This window comes from Sycon ciliatum, chromosome 5, assembly GCF_964019385.1.
Source record: "Sycon ciliatum chromosome 5, ocSycCili1.1, whole genome shotgun sequence".
Taxonomy (NCBI): domain Eukaryota; kingdom Metazoa; phylum Porifera; class Calcarea; order Leucosolenida; family Sycettidae; genus Sycon; species Sycon ciliatum.
Window position 1 is genome coordinate 5,897,579 of NC_088647.1, and position 22,373 is coordinate 5,919,951.

The window sequence follows — 22,373 nt, forward strand, 5'->3', positions numbered from 1 at the left end:
ATCTAGCTATGAAGTATGATGATGCGATGACGTTGGTGGTTGGCCCTAGGCCTAGTATGCCGCTATGGTCTTCGCTACTGATGGTATCCGGGCGGGTGTTTCCTGAAAGCGATGTATGACGGACACACCGACGTGCTGGATTGAATAAGTATGAAGGTGAAGTCGAGGACATTGGTATCACACACGAAAAATATGTTAGTCTTCACCCCTCCTGGAAACAATGAATCGCTCCCCACGCATTTCACGACCCGGCTGAGCAGTTGTTGTTGTAGCGCCTGCCTGCGACTTTTCGAACCGGCTGGAAATAGCAGACAGGCACAAAAACATAGTCATACTACTAGTATTGCTAGCACAGGGTGCTTTATTTTAGACTCTATGCCTGGTTGTACATACATGACTGTATAATACCAGTAGTGCCAGTGGCAGCAAGTCCACACAATCATGATTATCGAGCTGCGAGGTGACATGGGGGGGGGGCACTGGGAGAAGGATTACTGGATTAGATAAGTCATTCACTATCACGGAAATGCAAATCACCACTATAAGGCATAATAGCACAGACTTCCGACCCTGCATTCGTCACAGCACTGAGGCAGCGTCAACGCCGACATTAATTCAAGACAATACACGCGCGAAAGGCATAAGAAGAAACTGCTCTAAAACACAGTCATCACGCGATGTAAACCGCTTGGTCCTAAAATGCAGCTGCAGTAGCGTAGGTCTACAGTAGGACAGTTCAAACGAACATGGCAAGTCAACGACCGCCTATAACACTATAACAAGGACTGCAGTGCAGGTAAATACAAGTTGCTAAAAACGAAACCGATGCACACTGGTTGGTGCAACGGCACAAGAGAACCAAAAACGAAAGAAAAACATTATAATCCTAAGGCAAAGTCCAAGTCAGTTGTGCCCCGTGGACAGAAGATCGGGAAGCGAAAAGCAGTTGGCTGCCAGCAGGAGATCAGCGTTAGCAAAATTTTAAAACGTGTTTCATGACCAGATCAAATAATAGCTCAATACGAGACCTGACAGTATATCATGTAGGATTGAATAAACTCTAAGGGTAAGGCAACCCACTCCGTGATAGAGTTCGCGTCAAAAGGACGCTGAGACGGAGCGGACGTCACGGTGAGTGCTGTGAAGTTCAGTGCACACACGACCAGCTACTTTTTACAAATCGTTGGAAAATATGGCGAGTCACAGGCATGTTAGGTCTGAAGCTTGAGGCTCAACAGGGAAAGTGGCACATACACCTCCTGCATTGTTGTGTAATGACAATACACGTACATGCATCAACGTAGAAGGCGAGCAAAGCAAAAACAAACAGAGCACACGGCCAGCGCACACACGCACACGCGCACACGCACACGATCAAGGACAGCATCCAGTAGCGGTACCGGCTCAGCCAGCGAGCGAGTCAAGTGTTGAGATCGGTGTTATAGACGACGCACGCGCAGACTATGGAGGTGTTTTATTCTCTTTCTCGGCAGGCCGTTGCTGTGCAGCGCGACTGGCAGCGTTCTTCTTTAGAGCGTCTTCCAAGTTACACACATGATCTGACCTATTCTTGAGAAGACCGCGCACACGAGCCAGCTCCTGTAGCCATAACGGATAAGAGATACGAACAGAGAATAGAAAAAAAAGATCAGGACACACATCTGAGATTACTGCCTCTGCAGTGATTCGATTTCTTCTGGACTTCTCAGGACATTACAAGTCCAGTTCATGTTGCAGTGAGGCAGGCAATCAAGAAGTAATAGGTAAGAAGTGGAACAAACCAGCAACTGCAACTCCGTATAACAGTGTTACGAGAATGGAAAGCGGCTGCACTATTTGTGTCGTTTTCATGAGTCATGGAAGCCGCGACCAATGACTCCAGTTACATCACAGCTTCGTTTAATATACACTGGTGGCAAACAGTAACAGATGAAGTTACGCTTTCTGAAACAATACACAGCACAATCTCGTCTATGAACTCTTGGTGTACCACGTTCCAGTGTCTTGCCAGAGAGCACTCATGCTGTTAGTAGAGAGGTTGTGCATAATGAAAATTCGTAAGATTTGGCAGTAATGGGTTGGGCTAACGAAAGTTGTCCGATCAACTTTCGACCGTAAAAGAGCTGAACAACAGCAATTGATTACTTCCGTTGCACAACTGCCACGCAGTAATGTACGACACCTGGGTACTGCCGTACGCTTAGCGCTTGCATGCCTGACTGTCTAGACCTATTTCCCGTACTCTGAAAAACGGGACGTTACCACTTTTGCGCGACCTCCGACACCGATTTCCGTAGGCTTTTTCGTAGTTGCCTCTTACTTGAAGTACATCGAACACTACGAAACTTCGCTACGCGCAAACTCTCCAGTGACAATCCACACGTATAGTACCGTACTCTCTATAGCCTGGTGAGGCCGGTGAGACTACATGTACATGGACATGGGGAATTCGCCATGGATGCGAAAATACCTACAGAATTTTTCCATTTATAAGTCGACCTCTTATGACCAACAAAAGTGGTAGTCGACTTACAGCCGGCGTTGTATTGATCATATCCATATTAACACATAAGCATGTAGAGAATGCAGGCAATAGCACAATACACTGTAGCAGTACTTACATCCTGCAAGGTATTGTGCTCTTTCTTCATCTGCATCATGACCTGGATGCGCTGCTTGGTGTTCTGGTGTCCGGCTAGCTTAGCTCTCTCCTCGGCCAGCTTGTCTGTCTTCTCTCTTAGCTCAGCTACCTCCTGAAAAGTGACAACACAATATGGAGTTAGTGTACAGAAATACCTCAAGTTAGTTATCTGGTAGGTGCCAGGAAGAGAAAGTTGATGAGCAACTTGGAGGTGCATTGGAGGTGCATTGGAGAGAGAGAGAGAGTCGCAAGACAGGGGAAGGTAATGTACTGACCTGTTCCGCCTTTGTCTTTTCTTCATCTATTTTCGCCAGCTGCGAGCGAAGCTCCTGTGCCTGCTCGAAAGCTGTCTGCTCCAAGGCTTGTGCTCTAGAATACATAGGGATGAGAGCACATACGGAATTTGAAACGTACTACTTTTGTACCAATGCTCATGTAATGATTCTGCCAAATAGACAAACATATTAGCCTTACAAACGACAACACACCAAAATATTGCTTTCCACACCCTGCTGCCGACATCAGTGTCTTCCCACAGATGGCCCAACACTTGATACTGGAATCAATGATAGCTTATCAGAGACACAGCCAAAAGAGATGCACTACAGCCTTCTACCTTGGAGCAAGCAGAAGAAATATCCGCCTGCTCATGCGGGATAGAGGTTATGTGAATGCTTTCATCGGTGGATTTTCTATATTGAAAGTGCTGGGATGTTAGCACATGCCAGTGGTACAGAAAGGCAGGAGCAGTGCAGCGAAAAGAAATACATACCGTCGCAGCTCCTCCTTCAGTGAGTCGAGCTGCTCGGCAGAGGTTTGCCCCAGCTTGTCGTGTCGCTCCTGAAGATCGGTCAGGAGTGTCCGCAGTTCAGAGCATTCCGCCTGAGACGAAGCTTTCTCGCCAAGCGCACTGGACAGGTTGGTCTCGGCGGTCTCCTTCTCCTGCACTAGCGTCTCCTTGCTGGTGGCCCACAAAGCCCGTTCCGTGTCTAGTTCATACGTCAGGCTCTTCACATGGCTTGACAGGGCCTCGCTCTCTTCTCGAGCACTTTGCAGGCTGCTTATCTCCAGCTGGACATGACACCGTCGGATGGGCAACATACATGTACAAATAACATAAGCAGCTCTTAGTCATATCTACACGTGTTTGCTCACAGCAGCTGCTCACGAAACACACCAGAGTACCTGGTGTCTCACGTATACACACACAAGAAGGTCAGCACAGTTAATTAAGAGATATGGCTGCTACTAAGGCCACGTTCGAATTGTCTTCATCAACTGTTCAGACAAAATTTTTAAAGAGATTAGTTGAAGTGTCCCATTAGAACGGTTTCTATCATTTTTAGAGTTTTTCAGTGTAATTGTCATGGCGATGATGACGTCCGATCAGATCGACCATCTCCACGTCCTACGTGACATAGCTATTCCGCAACAGGTACACAAAAGGAAGTATATAGGGCTGTTTTTTGTTGTAACTCAGAGTTTCATGGCAAAAACCAATCATCACGACATAGCTATTCCAAACTCTTCGGAACTAATCCACCTCTCCCATCGGGTGAGGTTGTGGAGTTTCGAGGAGTTTCGAGGAGCTTCGTTTTTCTGAAGAGGCCAATAAGGCCACATCTTCAGAAAAACGAATCTCCTCGGAAAGTCAAAGAGTGACAATTCGAACGCGCCCAAAGTGCACAGCCACTGAATATTCCAGATTAGAAGCAGCATCTTTGTTTCCGAAAAGTCATGCCTAAGCTGCCCCTTTCTAAGATTGTTTGTTGCCAATGTTCATACAAAATGCAAACTCTTCAGAATTTCAGAAATCGAAGTCTGAAGGAAATGTTGAAGAGTCGCTGCTTGGGTGACTACTACACTATAGCTCAGTGGTTAGAGCATCGCTGGCCTATAACGAAGGTCGAGGTCGAGGTCGAGAGAGAGAGAGAGTGCGTGTGTGTGTCCGAGACATGCTGCATATGTGATGCTATACATGTACCAGTACAGTGTTGCTATAAGTAAAGACATACTATACTGACCTTGAGGGCCTCCGCCTCAGCACGCCGCTCCTGCTGCTTCTCCTCCAGGTCAGCCAGCATGCGGATGTATCGACTCTCGCTGGTCTTCAGCTGAGCCAGCTCATCTTCTTGTGCCTGCACGACTGTCATCAGATCTTCATCACCGGCCGATTGCTGAGACTTGACATTGGCCAAGCGGCTCTCAAAGTCCTCCTGTACACTCTTTAGCTGAGCTTGCAAGTCGCTCACTTGTTGCTCAAGATGGCTCTTATCTGACGTGGCCGACTCCAGGTCTGCTTGTCGTGCAGTCAGCTGCTCGGAGACCTTCTGGTGCTCCCCGACCATAAACTCATAGTCCTCCGACAGCATGTCGTAGTTGGTGACGTTGTTCTGCTGCTGCAGCTTCATCTCCTGCTGCACGTCCTCGAGTTTCTGCTGCAGCTCGGCAACCTGCGCGTTGAGAGCAACCAGGTCCTTCTGGCGTGCGTCCAGAGTGGACTCATGATCCTCCGCTTCCTGCTGCAGGCCGGTGATAACAGCCTGCATGAATAGGATAGACACGGTTGTGTGAGTGGAAAACGTAACACATACTGTATAATCCATACATCCTGTGTAGTGAACTAATGAACTACAGTCCATTTCAAAACTATAGACGCGTACATAGGCAAAAACCGTTATGCCAGCATCTATACCACATAAAATCTGTGATCACTTTGTGCATAATTTTTTCCAAATTGGGCGTCTGTTATCCAATCCTTTAGAAACTATATGAGAGTAATTGTGGAGCGATCCTGAGCAATATTCCGAAAACTATTCTCAAAAAGTTCCAGCCAAATTTGAAATATTTCAAAAACCCTACGCGTCTATAGTTTTGAAATGCACTGTAGTATATCAATTGCAGTGTAGCCTGTAGACCATTAGAGAGAGTGTGTACAAGGTGTGTGTACAGGACGTATGGATTCAAGTATTGGCTACACTGGAGTCTCCAAACCTTGAGAAAACCTTACTGTATAAGCAGAAAATTTAGCTGGTGAATAATTTCGTCCAACTCCAAAGAAAGGTTGAATTATTGTTCATCCATGAATGTTGAAACGTCGTGAAAGGCTATTTGAAAATTTCGTCCAAAATTTCTTTGACGAAAATGACGAAATTAAATTCCCGACGAACATGTCTGCGTGTACAGTACATGTACATGTACAACAGTAGTGGTAGCTGAAATCCGACCCCTGATTTTCGTGCTCAAGTGCAGTACCGATTCTAGCAGTCTCTATTTCGTAGTGTTACATGTGCATGCTGGGTCCTTACAATGTGAGCGCACCGAGTTGGGGTTGGATTTCAGTTGCCGGCACTGTACTACAGCAGTGCCAAGGAGATTTTGGACTAAGTGTGTTATGTTGGTAGACTACCCAATCCAGTTTAGTCTCATTTGAACTGCTACAATCGACACCATAACACGAGCAATTTAGTTGGTAACTAACTGCCAAAGAAAGACTGTTTGTATGGTTGAAACATTTGGGCCTGGACCGTGGAATGCATTGAAGGGTTGGACAAGGTCGCCGATAGTCAGGCATTTAATTGAGTCCAAAATCTCCTCGGACAAGAAAGACTAAATTTAATTAACGATGAATACTTCTGATGGTATAGCAGTCAATACTGGGTAAAGTTCATCACCCAAACGGTTGATCAACACATGTTTATTGCAGTGAGTACATGTACATGGCGCTCTGATGCTGATACAACCAATACAATAAAGTTGGTGTGGTCTAGTCCAGCAAATGAACGTTGAACATTCGAAATACAGTCAACCCCACGAATAACAACCTCGGTTATTACAATAATTCGCGAATAACAACACTATCTTCAGACTATGTAACCACTTGACGGCATACTTTAACCTTGCGAGTAACGACACTTTTCTCATGGCCGACCGAGGGTTGTTATTCACAAGGCTGATTGTACATGTATTCCAGAACACTGTTCCTTATGTGCCCGGATGCACCTAGCATGGCTGTGGCAGGCTACCTACCTCCTTCTTGGCCAGCTGAGCCTTCAAACTGTTGACGGACTCCATCAACAACGCCATGTCACTCTGCACACAGGTACACATTCATAAGACCACAAGAACAGACACGCCACCATCAGCACAGACACAAGCGCGTCACACATCATGTGTGAAAGCAGGTCAAAGACTGCCTGGCTTCTACATCTTCTCTGAAAGAAAACTCATCATTCGTCCAGCAGATGAACATTGGGAATGCTGAGAATTGACCGGGTTTCAGATGCCATCAACATGACTGCAAAGACTAGAAAGGCCGGCGATGCAGGCAGCCACTGAATACCGATTCTACCTGCGCAGAGCATTTCAGTGGCTCGTATAACCCCGTCCATAGGGAGACATTTCCATACAGTGTGATAAAAAGGACACTTGCTAGTAAGACAATGAGGGTATGACAGAGGTACCACTTGCCCACACATCCCTATGTCAAAAACCTGGCCCAAACCCAGCTGAACAGTGATATAGTGGGTTACGCGTTATGACGTGACTCTAAAGTGTTCAAAATCATAAATCCAATTCCGAGTCAAAGCAGATTGTGCACAATATTTCCGGATTCGCAAGTGGAAACAACAGATTCCCCAAACTCACGATAAGAGAGAACAAAAGCAGGGTAAAAAAAAGCAAAAAAATCCTGTCAGAAGTGGGATTCGAACCCACGCCCACATACGTGGACCAGAAGGCTCCAATCTGCATTGACTGCAGAAGGTACAAGGACCTTGAGTCTGGCGCCTTAGACCGCTCGGCCATCCTGACTGGATGAGATTACAACCCCATAACGGTGCTGATGAGACAGAGGGTAATATCCAGCGAGAACCGAATTTCTACCTGAGGATCCTTTGCCTTTTACACCCCCACACGGGGCAAGAAAGCATTGTATGGGCAATGCAATGCAGGGTATCTGGTTGTTTTCACTGCATCAGCTACCACTCTATGTGCAAAATACCAAAATTTAAAATATTTCAGGGCACCAGCTTTGGATGTACAAACTGTAGAATTATTAGCAAGTTAGAGCATAACTCCTGGGTGTGCAGCTTGCCTGTGCATTCTCGATCCAGTGTTGCAGCTGCAGAATTTCACTTGAATCAAGTGAACATGGGCCCATACTACAAGTAGTGGAAGCCGAAAAACGCGTGAGGCGAGATAAAAACTGGTTGGCTTGGTGATGGGAAATTCTGCACTATTGCCATAGTTTTGATTTGCGTTTGCCGCCAGTGCGTCACCACAAAACCTGGCCAAATATGGACTCAGTGTGTCTTCCATAACTAGGTGAACTACATACCAGATATACGGCACATGACAGTGAAAATAATGACTACAAGTACATGAACGGTGCATACCTTAAGCTGCTCAATTTGCCGCTCCAGTGCAGCCTTCTCGGATTCAAGCTCAGTAGCACGTACAGAAGAGGATTGTAATGACACCGCCTGGAAAACGATAGCGCAAACAAAGAAACAGTGGCTGGTTGAAAAAGGACCTGGTCAAGCCAGAAAGCTTGGTCATCATATTTCACACAAACCTGCAGAGGACATGGTCTGGGTTGCGAGCTTATGTAGCTCAAAATGGCAGGATTCACACGAGAGTGAGACAAGACATACCTGATCTTCAAGCTGCTTGGAGAGGTCCGCAAGTTCAGTGCGCAGCTCAGAGCACTCGTTCACTGAGCGCAAGTACTGCACATGCACACAGACACAGACACACAGACACACACACACACACACACACACACACATGTATGCGCACAGACACAGACACAGACACACACACACACACACACACACACACACACATGTACGTACACAGATAAACACACACACACACACACACACACACACACACACACACATGCACACAAACGTACATGGACATGTTAGGCATGACATACTTGGCAAAACAACCATATGGCATTATAGAAGTAATGTGAGTAAATATGGCAATGAAAAGAGCGAATGGAGCACCAACAACAAGAATCATGATGTAGCTGTAATGTTTTATTTCTTAACGTTTTGGTAATATGATTGCATCATCATTTGAGGTGTTTCTATTAGGGCTCAAACGGTCACGGTTTTACCCCTAACGGTTAGCTGCTAAGCTAACGGTCGGTTTACCGGTAATAACCTATAAGCCACGGCAATCCTGCGGACTCTTTTTTAACCGTATATTTGACTATATTCATTCAAAAAATGTACCCTATTCAGTACAACACACACATGTACATTCTCTTGCATGCTCATTCATACATACTCTCACACCAAGAGACCAGATATGACGGAGTTGACAGCCCAGAAATGGCGTACGCGTGCGACAGCCTGCGAAAGCGCATACTTTGCAACGACCTGATACTTGAAAAATTGACTGAAAAGTTACTGCGTAACCGTTATCTTTATCGGTTAACCGTTAATTCTTCGTAACCGGTCTGCAACCGGTTAATCGGACTAATCGTTTGAGCTCTAGTTTCTATGGAGTGACACCATATGCACTGGGTTGCCACTTCACACAAAGAATATCGAATGATGGTATTTTCATAACACCCCATAGCCTGGGAGAGAGAAAGCGGCCACATGGCAATAAATATGAGTACAGCTCCGGATTTAACCCTTTCACCGCTAAGGACGTATATTTATGTCCTTGAGAATGACGCCCGTCCACTAAGGACGTATATTTACGTCCTTAGTGCACATCACGTCAATTTTCAGAAGATGGGTATGTTCAAACAATCGTAACTCGGCAAATTCGTACTCGATTCTCACAATCGAAGTATGTAGGTTGAAGAGAAAACTCTCAGTTGTCGATTACAACAATCGCCGAAGCGATAGGATAAAGGATCGCTGAGTTATGGCACTCAACGGCGCTCCTGACTACATGTACATCCCAGGTTGAAAGCACAGAACATTGCACTCAGCACAACTGATGAAAGGAGGACAGTGGACAAGATTCTTAGACAAAGCAAGGGCCAGCAGCCGGCCAATGACTTACCTGCTCCTGATTTTTGTCATCGTCGTGCAGTTGAGATGAAAGTTTGGTCGTCTTCTCCACTTCACTGGCCAGTTTCTCCATGGTTGCCTGCACAATGACACAGGATATACAAAGAAGTGTAGCACTGGAATATAATCGTCCGCACATATCAGAACGATTGTAACAAGGGCAAACAGCCGTGTTCTAGTAAATTGAAGTTGAAGGGGGGAGGAAAGGTAGACACATTGCAGATAAACGTAAGTGGATAAACGGATAGAGAAAGAGAGAGAGAGAGAGAGAGAGAGAGAGAGAGAGAGAGAGAGAGAGAGAGAGAGAGGAGAAATACGGAAGTTACTCGTTCTAAAACCTATTCCATGGTTTTCTTTCTACATGCACCACGCCTACTCGACATCAATCACATCCTGTCAGCTGCTTCTTTTCACCACGTCCTAACACAAATTGGTTGGATCGAGAGCTGGTACTGCCGAGGACATCAAACACCGAATGGTTCTGGCATCGCAGTCATTTGGTCGGATGCAAAGCCTTCTACAGTCATCAGGGATCTCCCTAACGTTGAAGCTGAGGCTGTACAATTGCTACGTTCTAAGCATTTTGCTTTACAACTGCGCTACATGGGGCCTCACTGAGGCACTCAGAACGTCTCTGGACGTTTGCCACCGCCGTCACCTCCGCTCGCTACTCCGTATAAAGTATCCAAATATAATCAAAAACACGGAACTCTACAACCGCTGTCGCACCCAACCCATCTCCAAGGAGATCGTGGCGCGGCGATGGAGCTTCCTGGGGCATGTGCTCCGGATGCCATCAGGGGCACCGCCACAGGTCGCTCTCGATTTTGCTGCTTCTGGTGCCTTGCGGGGAAGGATAGGCAGACCAAGAACAACACTGCTAACCACTCTCTCACTGGATTGTCGGGAGAAGCTGGGGCTTGTGCTTCTGTCGCGACCTGGCCTAGCCCAGCTTCGGAAGGTGGCGTATGATAAATGCCGATGGAATTCATTGCGAAACAGCACTGTTAATTAGCCTGGCCATAATAATACGATTACATCTGACATGCTTGCCTGCCTACTTGTGCGCACGCATGCATTCTTGCCGGAGATGTCTACCTGTGGCGACAACATTTTTTCATGGACTGATCTTATTTTTTAGTGTTTGCACACTCTTGGCTGCTGCTGCTGTGGCGCTTTTGTATTTACATGCTGCTGCGCTCTGTACGGCTGCACTAGCCGTGTTAACTGTCGTACCCAGATGCACACATTCAATCCCTGGCTATGCTTTGGAATTGTTTTCGTTGCCTATGTCCTCATCTCTCTTCGTTTTGTTTTCGCTGCCTGGGCTCTCATTTATCTTTGCGTGCTTGCTTGCTTGTATTGCTGAGGGAACATATGCTGGTTTGTATTCGTGGGTCCCCATGGTGCATGGGCCACGCGTACTCATCCGGCGGATATGTGTGAATAATAACACAAATTGGTGTTATTCTTCTGAAATCTCTGGAAGTTGGAAAATCCCAGCGTGACCCAAGTACCGCATATGCCACCATAGTAGAGCACCACACGGCACAACGCGAGGTTGAAACAAGGTGCGCAAGCTTGACGTAGGTGTGTACATGGCACCCACCTGATGCTCGGCTTCCATGCACTTGATGGTTTCACGGCCTCTCGCCAGCTGCTGAGCAAACTCCTCCAGCTGGCTGTCTTTAAACGAAGCCTCCGCGCGCATCGTCTCCATTTCATTCTAGATATCAGCAGAAGAAAGACAGAGAGCATAAGGTTACCAATAGAATACCAAGTACTAACAATAGCCACCGACAGCACTGGTACTACAGAGTAAAACACTTGGATCATACCCCACGCAGCCTTTGCATACAAGCAGACTCCGTAATAGGACAGAGGAAACGAACAGCACCCTACATTACCTCCATCCTACTTGACAAGAGCTTGATCGTCAACAGGATTACATACCAACCATCGACTACAAGGTTTGTATAATACTGTACAGCAGTAGATGTAGATAGCTGTCCACCTCTAGAACCTGTATTCAGAGGCATCCAGTCTTGTTCCTGCTGTACGGCTCGACTATCTACTTTAGTATTACATCCGTTGGTGGGACTCACAGTATTCGACCGGAAAACAAGTTGCAAACGATAACATCTAAGGTACAAGCAAGAAGGAGGAATGCATCACAACCAACGGCTGCCCAAGGCTATCGTAATCGATGCTATACCAATGGGACTGGGCAACACATACCTGGATCTGCTGGAAGTCCTCCACGACAGTCTCGTGCTCCGCCTGCATCTCGGTGATTTCACCTTCCAGCCGCGTGATCTAATCCAACAACACCAGAAAAAGCAAGTTCAGTTAGGAAAGCACCAATCCTGAACAACTAGCAGACAGTCAACCTACAAAGCATCACAAAATCTTACCCAACCATCTTCAACTATCAAATACACACCAGAAAAAGAACCGGTGCCTCCATGGTCAGTACTAAATGCAGTTTGATCACAGCATACCTCAGCTTGTGCCTGCGCCAGTTCAGCAGTTGATGACACGGCACTGTTGGACGCAGCACTCCTGGCTGCTTGCAGTTCCTTGTCGGATGAGACGAGCAGTAGCTTGATGTCACGCAGCTCGTCACGCAGCAGCTGTCGATTCTCATTGGCCGAGCCCAGGTCTTCGTTGGCTTGGTCAAGTTCTTCCATCATCTCTAGCTCACGCTGCCGACTCTTGTCACGGCCTTCATGCAGGGCCTAAAAATAAAGGCAGCGCAGGCAAATTTGTCACACAGCAATTCGCAGGGAATTTGTAGGGAGACAGATTTACACCATCGAACACATCACGTGCTACAGACGGAATCCCGATAATTCAAGTAACTAGAACTGGAGATGTACGCCTAATTCGAAGTCCCACGGAATCCGCTTACACAGAAAATGCGTGGGACACATGCTGAAAATGCAAAGTCAAGCTCTGTTCATAACTGGCGCACATACGCGGTGCGTTTGCGGCGGCTCTTGCGTGCCACCCGTGGTACCCGCTTCCGAGCGGCACTTGAACCTGACCAGCCAATTTTAAGAATGCGGGAATAAGTGTCGACAGTGCATACCGTAACTGTGTGTGTGACAATACAAGCATTTTGAGCATTTTGAGTACATGAGTGGATAATTCCACACAAAAAGCACAAAGGAGGCTTACAGAGTTCATCGCAACTCAGAGTTTCTTGCACAATGCAATCATCACGCGACTTGTTCAGATAATTAGAACCCCCCCCCCCCCTCCCAGAAATTTGGGATTGGAAATATCTGGATGCCATCTGTACTTCTGAAATGTGAAACTCTGACAAAAGCCTAATACAGTGGAATACTGGACAAACAAAAGTCGTAGTACTGAATAACAGTATGCTCATAAATCTGCTCACAGCATCCAACTCTGCCTGTCGGTACACAAGCTCTGCATTCTCCGTCTTCAACTTGCGCTCTGATTCCTCCAAGGTCTGGCATCGCAAAACACACACGCACGCACACGCACACACACACACACACAAACACACACACACACACACAAACAAACCGATTGAAATATCCCAACATGCACCTTCACACCAGCACAAACACACACATGTATGTGGAGGGAAGGCATCGAAACCCAAACAGGAACATCCCATAAAGAAGCACTTTTGCCATTCAGCTGGCAGCAGTAGACTCAACGTCGCGCCCATGACAATATTCCTGACTTCTGAAAACTACAGTTGTGCTCGGTAAAATCCGACCCAAAGAGCATATTTGGTGCCCTCAACTTGCATGGCCCTTGACGTCCTGGAACCAGGAAGTGATATGAATGCGGCTGGACGTACAAATGTACAAGTACTGTACTACAGTAATGTAATCGGAGCTGGTCCAGGACGTCAATTTAGAACTTTGGGTCGGATTTCAGTGAGCTCAACTGTAGTAGAAGTGTGCAGCAAATGCAAACGTAGCTGCATGCACTGCCAGACAGCATGTCTTACCTCTAGGCTGTTCGTCAGTTTCTTGTTCTCAGTCTGATCCACAGCAGAACACACACAACAACAACAACAAAATCACAAGTTCAGCGACCGGAGTGATGCATGAAAACAACAAACCGACAGCCCTTGCATTCCAGCAGCGCGCTTATCACTACACAAACGGCCTACAACGCTGTGTCCCAGAATAGCTCCATGACCTTTGAAAATCCAAAATGCAGCCATATAGGCTCAAAATCACTTTGAAATTTGGGGTTTCGACCCTGCTTCTCCATATATTCTGCCATGGCACACCTGTCCTAATTTGGTAAAACCTGGCTGAACCTCTAACTCCTTGCGCTTTGACTTTTCTACAACAAGATATATGACCAGGAAGACTTGCACAGGGAATACAATGCTTACAAAGGGGGAAACCCTCTGCCAGACTGCAGCACACAGCACATATTAGTGATATTACAACACAAGCAGATTGACATGGTCCAAAGGACTCCGTTCAGATCCCTGACCTGCATCTCCAAAAGCTCATCGCTGAGAGCTTCCTGAATGGCCTCCGGCATCGGTTCATCCATCACACCCTCCGACGGCGTTTCGTTCTCGAACAGTGCCATACGGAGGTTAGCTAGCTGTGGTGTTGCTGCAGCACTGCTGGCGGCTAGTTTATCAGAGCTTCTACGTCTTGCTAGCCGGTCGGGCGTTGGTGTTAGCATCGTCTGAAATCAATGTACAAACCGAAAAAAATGAATATGTGCATGCACACAGGGACAACTACAGCCATAGCCACAGCCAGAGGCACAGCCATAGCCACAGCCATAGCCACAGCCAGAGGCACAGCCATAGCCACAGCCAGAGGCACAGCCACAGCCACAGCTACACATTCCAGTAACTATACAGTACTGTCAGCCTCCCAGCCTAGCCTAGACTGTTCCTGTTTTCATGTATTACAGCCTATGCACAGTTGAGTCACCGTGTATACAATGGTATGCTGTGCTTGGTGAAATTCTAGGCTGGTCGTTCTTCGACACCCGACAGTACTGTAGGGTAAGTCGCATTCCCACAGTTCTCTTTACACAAACACAGCACAAACGACCAAGACACACAAACCCCAAACACAATGACTTGATGGCTAACCTTGATTGTATTTCGATGGCGCTCGCTCATAGCATTGCTACGGAGCTTCAGAGCATCTTTCTCTTGCTGAGCACAGAAACAAGACCGGAAGCAATCCAATACGCTGGCTTCAAGGTACAATAATGCCACATGTGCATGTATGAAAATATGCCAGTCTGTGTGAGTCAGTGTGCAGAGATCAAGGTGCAAATGCAGCTCTTAAAGTAGTGGGAGGCCAGCAGATCAGACCCACCACACAGTGGCTAACGACTGAAAATCGTATCCACTGCATCCATGTTACCCTACTCGTTTCCTTCGTGCCAGGTCAAGGTTTGTCAATTCGTTGTGAGTCGCAGCACTTTTGGAATGATACTGCACAGTCTACAGTCCATTTCAAAACTATAGACGCGTACCTAGGCAAAAACCATTATGCCAGCATCTATACCACATAAAATCTGTGATCACTTTGTGCATAAACGTTTCCAAATTGGGCGTCTGTTATCCAATCGTTTAGAAACTATATGAGAGTAATTGTGGAGCGGACCTGAGCAATATTCAGAAAACTATTCTCAAAACGTTCCAGCCAAATTTGAAATATTTCAAAAAACCTACGCGTCTATAGTTTTGAAATGGACTGTAGCAAAGCAACTATCTGTACATGCAAACAATACCCGTCTTCAATAGCATGGACTTGCAACACACACACACACACAGTCACACATGACTCTCTCTCTCTCTGTCTCTGTCTCTGTCTCTCTCTCTGTCTCTCTCTGTCTCTCTCTCTCTGTCTCTGTCTGTCTCTGTCTGTCTGTCTGTCTCTCTCTCTCTCTCTCTCTCTCTCTCTCTCTCTCTCTCTCTCTCTCTCTCTCTCTCTCTCTCTCTCTCTCTCTCTCTCTCTTACACAAAATTGGTAGCCGAGCTAAAAACAATGAAACGTGGAACCAGACAGATGGTCGCACAAAAGCACGAAGGCAAAGATCGGCTGTATAGAACGAGAAATATCCAAACTCATGATCCACCCAATAAAAGGAATCCAGCCTCACCTCCAGGTCCTTGACAGACTGCCGCACACCAGCCAGGTGCATTTCTAGCTCCATGTGTTTCTGTTTAGACTCGGCCGCCTGGTCGGATAATGACTGCTTGCTCTGTGTACCGGTATGCCGGGGTAGAAAGAAGGAGAGGCACAACACAATCTGAAGTCAAGTGACTGACATAGCAATATGCAGGGTCCTCAGACACAGCACTACTAAGTTGTATCCCAGTATATGTTATACGAGACGGCTACACCATAGCTCAGTGGTTAGATCATCGCTGGCTACAAGCGAGGGTCCAGGCCTTGGTTCGAGTCCTGGTGACAGTCAATAATTGTTCTTCAGACTTTTCCCGTTTACGTCTTTCCCTCAAGCCAGTGAATATGTTATATCCAGGGTACATTATACTGAAGTGTCACTGTACTTTGTAGGAAGGCAGAATAGGGAAATATAGAGAGAGAAAAAAGAAAGAAAAAAGAAAGAGAAACACTACAGGTGAGACTGATATTGTACTGAGCATGCAATGTCAGAACCACCAAGTAGACAATGGCAGTCTGATCACATCCAGCTAGAAAGGAACAATGTATCTAATCAATATCAAACTCAGTCGCTATCAATGTTAGGATGTTACCAGTGCAACGAATGACGGCTGCTGAATGCCATAGCAGCAAGGAAACATGTCGCAGAGGACATACATGTACGTTCACACCCACACACTCAATACTACTAAATCCACAGCTGCTAGAAACTGTTGCCAGTACAGGCAGGGCAATCAGCACAGATATTGCACACATGCAATAGCACAGACATCACACACATGCAATCAGCACAGACACCACACACATGCAACTGCACACTCTCACACCACCAAATACAGGTACGTACGCTTTTTAATTCGACCTGCAGCTGCTTCGCCATTGTCTTATAGCGATCCAGCTCAGCAGCCATGCCCTCAAAGTCAACACCACCCACACCACTGCGACGATCACGCCGTTTGGGGGTTGCCGCCAATGCTACACACAGATGTATCAAATCACCAAATTCAAACAAGAATCAATTATGCAGTGAAGGCAATTATAGAAAAAAACATCCATCTACAAGCCAACAGACACCGATTTGGTGCAACAGCCAAGCTTTTCTACAGAATTCATCGGTGATTAGCACTGATTACTTCTGGCATCTGTCTCCAAAGTTCATGAAAATCATAAATGAATACGGAGTATCTTTACCCTTACTTCGGACAAGGAGAGCAAAAAGGAGCTTGCAGTAGGGTAAGACAAACCATGCAATGAGCGAAAGGTGTCAAAGAGGAGGAATACGGAAGGCAGTATTCATGTGTGTTCAAATTTGTTTTAGGTGATGTGCTTGTATGCCCGTGTTGCGAAAAAGAGCAAATGGACACCCTTATGCTGGAAATCGAATCATGGAGAATCCAAAAACGTGGACACACGTTGTCGGCCAGAAAGTAGCCAGACAAAACCTGAAGACATACCAGCCTTGTGTCTGCTCTTCTCCTCAAGCAGCTGTGCTTCCAGTTGGCCGCAGTACTGTCGCATTCTGCTCAGCTCTGAGCACACCTCACTGTTGCTGGATTGCGACTGCAGCTTCTTGACCTCCTCTGATCACAGAAGAAACGAAGAAAGCACAAAACAAAGAATCCAAAAAGGTACAATTGCAAGATAGTAAAAATTCAACGAGGAGATAGAAATTGTATAATCGAAATAAGAAAGACGATCGTGGTACTGGCAGTACTGGTGTTTTCGCCCTTGGTATTGGACTATGCTCTACTGATTTTCTTAGCGGGCTTAAAATGCAGACTCTCGCCAGGTGTCCTGCAATAGGCATTCAGTAAAACCAAGATTGAAGAATCCATACACAAGAGTATGGGTCAGCAGTGAGGCACGCTGCTGCTGCTGCTGCCCTCATCACACCATGACGCGTCATCATCAGCCAAAGAGTCCGGTAAGAAACCAGTGCAGACCTCACATGTGCGTGAAACTGCTTGCTCTGGTCTGGGTATTAAAGGGGAAGTTAAGGCAAAAATTAAAATTTCACCAGTTGTAGTCTTCGGGGTGCTGAGTCTAATGGTCTTGGTCCGAGGAAGCTGAGACGCTCCCTTCCTACTTGAATCCCAATCGAACTCGCGCACTTCCACCGAAACTGGGTGACTGCGCCCTACTAGATGGGGATTTGTATGCAAAATGTCACTAAAAGCGCCATTTCGTTCTTATAAAAGCACGGATGACCGCGATTGGCCCATATGTTGTAGTCTTTTGGACGCTGAGTCGACTGGTTTTGGTCCGAAAAGGCTGCGATGCAGCGTTCCTCCGTTATTCCCAATCGAACATGGTTGAACAAGCGGTCACGTGGTCCTGGGTGCCCAAATCACCTGGTCACCACGCCAGCAGGTGACAACTTTCACACCAAGGTTCAACTCGAGTTCAACTCGAGTGACAGGACTGTACCCAAAAAAGGTCAAACAGGCTAGTAAGTTGTACCCTGCAGGCACGGTGACCAGGTGACTGGTGTACGCAGGAGCACGTGACCGCTTGTTCAACCATGTTCGATTGGGAATAAAGGAGGAACGCTGCATCGCAGCCTTTTCGGACCAAAACCAGTCGACTCGGCGTCCAAAAGACTACAACATATGGGCCAATCGCGGTCATCCGTGCTTTTATAAGAACGAAATGGCGCTTTTAGTGACATTTTGCATAGAAATCCCCATCTAGTAGGGCGCAGTCACCCAGTTTCGGTGGAAGTGCGCGAGTTCGATTGGGATTCAAGTAGGAAGGGAGCGTCTCAGCTTCCTCGGACCACGACCATTCGACTCAGCACCCCGAAGACTACAACTGGTGAAATTTTAATTTTTGCCTTAACTTCCCCTTTAAAGTGGCAACAGAACACTAAGATGTGTGCACAGACGTAGCTGCACGCCTCATAGAGGAGCGCGTGCAGGGATTTGTCGTGCAAGCATTTCTGTAGCGACAAACTGAACATGAAAGCAAGCGCTGGAGAATCAAGCAAATGCTTCCCCCTTGTTCATCGCCCTAGAACTATGAGCTGATCATCTCCTCCCAGTACAGTATTTCTACTATATAATCTGTGTTCGTTGATGAATCCGCCTTAGTGACAACTTTATCCACTGATAGTAACTCGAAAACGTTCGTTCTGGAAATTTTACTTGAGTACAAATCCACAATCGTTGCCATGCGAGCTATAGTGTTCAGGATAGTACACCATCGTACCAATGGAATCCAGACAACAGACGAAAGAAACCTTCAAAAAGTTCTCCAGGCGTTGTCGATTCGATTATCTGAGTTAGCACTCAACATTGAATCTTTCCAACTTCAAGGCTGAAATTTCATCTGTAGGCATTATTCTTTATAATTATTCTTCTCTTTGTAGTGAGACCAAGCTAGTCAAGCCCTGCGACAGGCATGTACCCACCTCGAAGCCTCAGGTTCTCCAGGGCGAACCGTTGCACTTCTGGATGGCTGTCCAGCTGCAGACGAAGCTGATCTATCTCCGACCGCAACATGCCCTGCAGAGCACCGGCAGAAAAAAACAAATACACATTGTAAGAGGTGAAGATCAATGCAAGAACCTTGCCTGGCAAATACCCTGTAGGACTAGTTTGTAGAGCAAACAAACAGCTCCACTGCAATCAGTGACCTTTCCATCGGTAAAGTAAAGTAAAGTAAATAATGCCATCAACACAGCTCACAGGCTGGGCAAAGTTATACTAGTAAAACCTGTCAAGGCGACCAATCGGATAAGGCGACCACCTGTCCCAGAAGACCACTGTAACCAGGACCAAGGGATGCTATTTCCACTCAAATGACCCTGGATAAGGAGACCAGGTTTTGAAGGTCCTTTGAGCGGTCGTCGTCTTAGACAGCTGTTTCACTGTACTACTAACCGCTGATTGGAATCACGGGATGCCTGAAGCACAGTTTGAAGAAAGTTGATCAAACCACACAGCACATCGACTTGGCACACCTATCGAGCGAGCGATTCCAGATGGCAAAGGTTTCTCTGTGTACAGTACTTCATTGCAACATCCACAGTCCAATTAGGAATGTTAGAAGGAAAGCCTGCCCTGTCCTACAATACCAACATGTACTCGTAGTTACTTTTGTTTTTGTTTTTCTTTAGTTGTTGTGTCAGGCCAGTGATATCATGTTCTGTGATTGCCCGTATAAGAGGCTTATTCAACTCGTAGTTACTTCAGGACCCACCATTGTCTGAGATTCTAGATCTTGGCATCCAGCCTTCTTCAGGCGAGACTCCAGGTTGCTGATGTGTGTCTCCCGGAACTTCAGGATCATCTTCGTTGACTGGCAGAGAAAAGACAGACCACCACAAAAAAGGAGAGAAGAGAAATAAAGTAAGTACAGCACCGACTGAATCACCAAGTCTAGATTTGTATGCAACAACTAGTATTCTACATGTCAGTACGCTTTTGCCTAGACAACACCTTGGTACATCAGTATAATAATACTATACATCCCAACATAGGCACTTGTCGTCTGCTCTGGCCACACTCTCTGTGTGCTACTACTGTATCTCAAACGCTGCACTTGCCCCCCGCTCTGACAAACTCCGCACACAATCGACACAGCACCAGAAACAGCTAGAGAAATATGACGCACTTCAGCAATTGACCATCACCAGGGAATCATAGCAACTGTCTCAACAAGTAATCATGAACCCAATAAAAAACTCAAAAACTGTTGAAAATAGCATTACTGTATTAAATGTCGCGTATTAAAGCCGAGCTTATTCCTGTAGAAGCTGATGCCAGGGCTAGGATTCTATTCACATCAGGCTTCTATTCAAACCAGGTATTTCTATGCGTGTCAACACTAAAGCCAGGCGTATGTGCCGATGGCGTATCTTAAAAATCAAGCTTGTATTCAAAACAGGCTTCTATATGAGATAGGCTGTAATACAAGACACCACGGTAAAACCACGGCCACATACAATGTAAGCATTGAATATTATCATATGCAGCTCACAACTTAGGGCACATGTGCATGACAAGTGACAACTCCATCACAAGAAACGTTCTACTAACTCGAGTGAAAACAAGAGTACATGCTGACTAAGCAGTAGGGTTACAGTAGGGTTACAGCAGTACAGTACTTGATGTAGCCGGACATTCACTCACCTGGAGGAACTTGTCCTTCTTTACAACGACATCCTCCAGCTTCTCCACTTTCTCGCACAAAGCCTATCCAGCCATAAGGGACAAGGAGCACATATCAAGAGTCAAGAAACTTCAGCACCTGTCACCACTAACAGCGAAAAACCACCGGCAGAAGGGATGCCATTGGCACAACCAGCACCAGCAACGTTGGGGGTAGTAGATGAGATTACACAAGTCCAAGAACACTCTCATCCGGCTAACCCTGGTCAAACAAACCGCATACAGGCCTACCCTTGTTAGTGGACAACCCCGGAAGTTTCTAATTTGTCGTCTAGTAATGAGTATCATCCACTATCCGGACTAGCATGTACGACTGTCAGGCGTCAGAAGATTCTTGGATCACTGGCTACTAATGAAGTTTGTCTTGTAACCAATGTCGTACTAACGGGGGTAGAGCTGTATACAGGTACTACTGTCGTGGACATGTAAATCCGGTCGCACGTCTACCGGCCCCAGGGCGCTGGCCATGCAGCCGTGGATAAGTCGTACACACTTGCAAAAATATTTGGTAGCATCGGATCATGATGTGCATGCACTGCACGCAGCGTTCTGTGCGCGCTGAAGGCGCCAGCCCCGGTCAATCGACTGGATTTCCATGTCCTCTAGAGTAGTATCAAGAGTCAAATAATACAAGGTGTGTCTGACCATGGCTAACTGGCTGGGGATTCACCGTGCTTGCTCTTGTATATTAGCCTTACCTGCTTTTCCCTTTCTGCCAGCTGTTTATTTTCCATGGCCGACAGAAGCATGTCGCGCAGCTCCGATGTACTTTTATTCTCTCCTGGCGCTGATTTGGTTGGAGTAGAGAACCCCGTTTGGCTGTATGGTGGTGCGTTATCGGACGGGTTCCGAATTATACCGGCTGCAAAACAAGATACCATACAAGCAACAGAGATGCAAGGGAATTAGAATTGTTTTTCACGGTTCGGGTGAGACTTGGCTTGGAGCCGAGTTTTCCGCATCCGTAGGAACGCCACCACCCTTCAAGGATCAAGGTGCAGATGAAAAGCGGCAAAGAGATGCAACCCAAGTGACAGCGTAATGGTCCTGCCTTTCAACTTTTGGCAATCTCATCAAGATTCAATGGTCTTCAAGAGGGAAAATAGAACTATTCAAAATGATAATGACCAGTGCCACCATAGTTCAGTACAGGATCACCTGAAACACTATGCAGACTTGCCATTTCCACTGCAGTGATATGCAGCATTCCCAAAGTCTATAGGAACCTGCAGCACAGGTGTAGACAGGTGGCAAATTTCATGCTCAAATTCCAGATACTGTATTGTACAGATGCGCTTGGTTAAATCCGACCCAGAGTACATATTTGGCATCCTCAACTTGCACGCCCTTGACACCCTGG

At 46.5% G+C, this 22,373-nt stretch overlaps 1 protein-coding gene and 1 non-coding gene across 2 annotated transcripts in view; both read right to left on the bottom strand.

Moving 5' to 3' along the window:
* Positions 1-584: 584 nt before the first annotated feature.
* The window catches only part of LOC135817329 (kinesin-like protein KIF15), a 28,927-nt gene continuing 7,138 nt past the window's right edge, over positions 585-22,373 (bottom strand). The window contains exons 13-35 of the mRNA XM_065330497.1: positions 21,712-21,875; positions 20,975-21,037; positions 20,043-20,141; positions 19,252-19,345; positions 17,297-17,422; positions 16,690-16,817; positions 15,817-15,918; positions 14,795-14,860; positions 14,173-14,376; positions 13,673-13,705; positions 13,085-13,159; positions 12,183-12,419; positions 11,920-11,997; positions 11,291-11,407; positions 9,674-9,760; positions 8,296-8,370; positions 8,038-8,124; positions 6,671-6,733; positions 4,666-5,184; positions 3,414-3,712; positions 2,917-3,010; positions 2,622-2,753; positions 585-1,599 (exon numbers count right to left, since the gene is read on the bottom strand). Of these exons, the coding sequence (XP_065186569.1) occupies positions 1,462-1,599; positions 2,622-2,753; positions 2,917-3,010; positions 3,414-3,712; positions 4,666-5,184; positions 6,671-6,733; positions 8,038-8,124; positions 8,296-8,370; positions 9,674-9,760; positions 11,291-11,407; positions 11,920-11,997; positions 12,183-12,419; positions 13,085-13,159; positions 13,673-13,705; positions 14,173-14,376; positions 14,795-14,860; positions 15,817-15,918; positions 16,690-16,817; positions 17,297-17,422; positions 19,252-19,345; positions 20,043-20,141; positions 20,975-21,037; positions 21,712-21,875 (3,080 nt within the window). The 3' untranslated portion in view covers positions 585-1,461. The remainder of the gene's footprint in view (positions 1,600-2,621; positions 2,754-2,916; positions 3,011-3,413; positions 3,713-4,665; positions 5,185-6,670; positions 6,734-8,037; positions 8,125-8,295; positions 8,371-9,673; positions 9,761-11,290; positions 11,408-11,919; positions 11,998-12,182; positions 12,420-13,084; positions 13,160-13,672; positions 13,706-14,172; positions 14,377-14,794; positions 14,861-15,816; positions 15,919-16,689; positions 16,818-17,296; positions 17,423-19,251; positions 19,346-20,042; positions 20,142-20,974; positions 21,038-21,711; positions 21,876-22,373) is intronic.
* Trnal-caa (transfer RNA leucine (anticodon CAA)) lies at positions 7,333-7,453 on the bottom strand. The gene is made up of 2 exons: positions 7,416-7,453; positions 7,333-7,378 (listed from the first exon to the last, which is right to left on the bottom strand). It is a non-coding gene; the product is annotated as a tRNA-Leu (tRNA).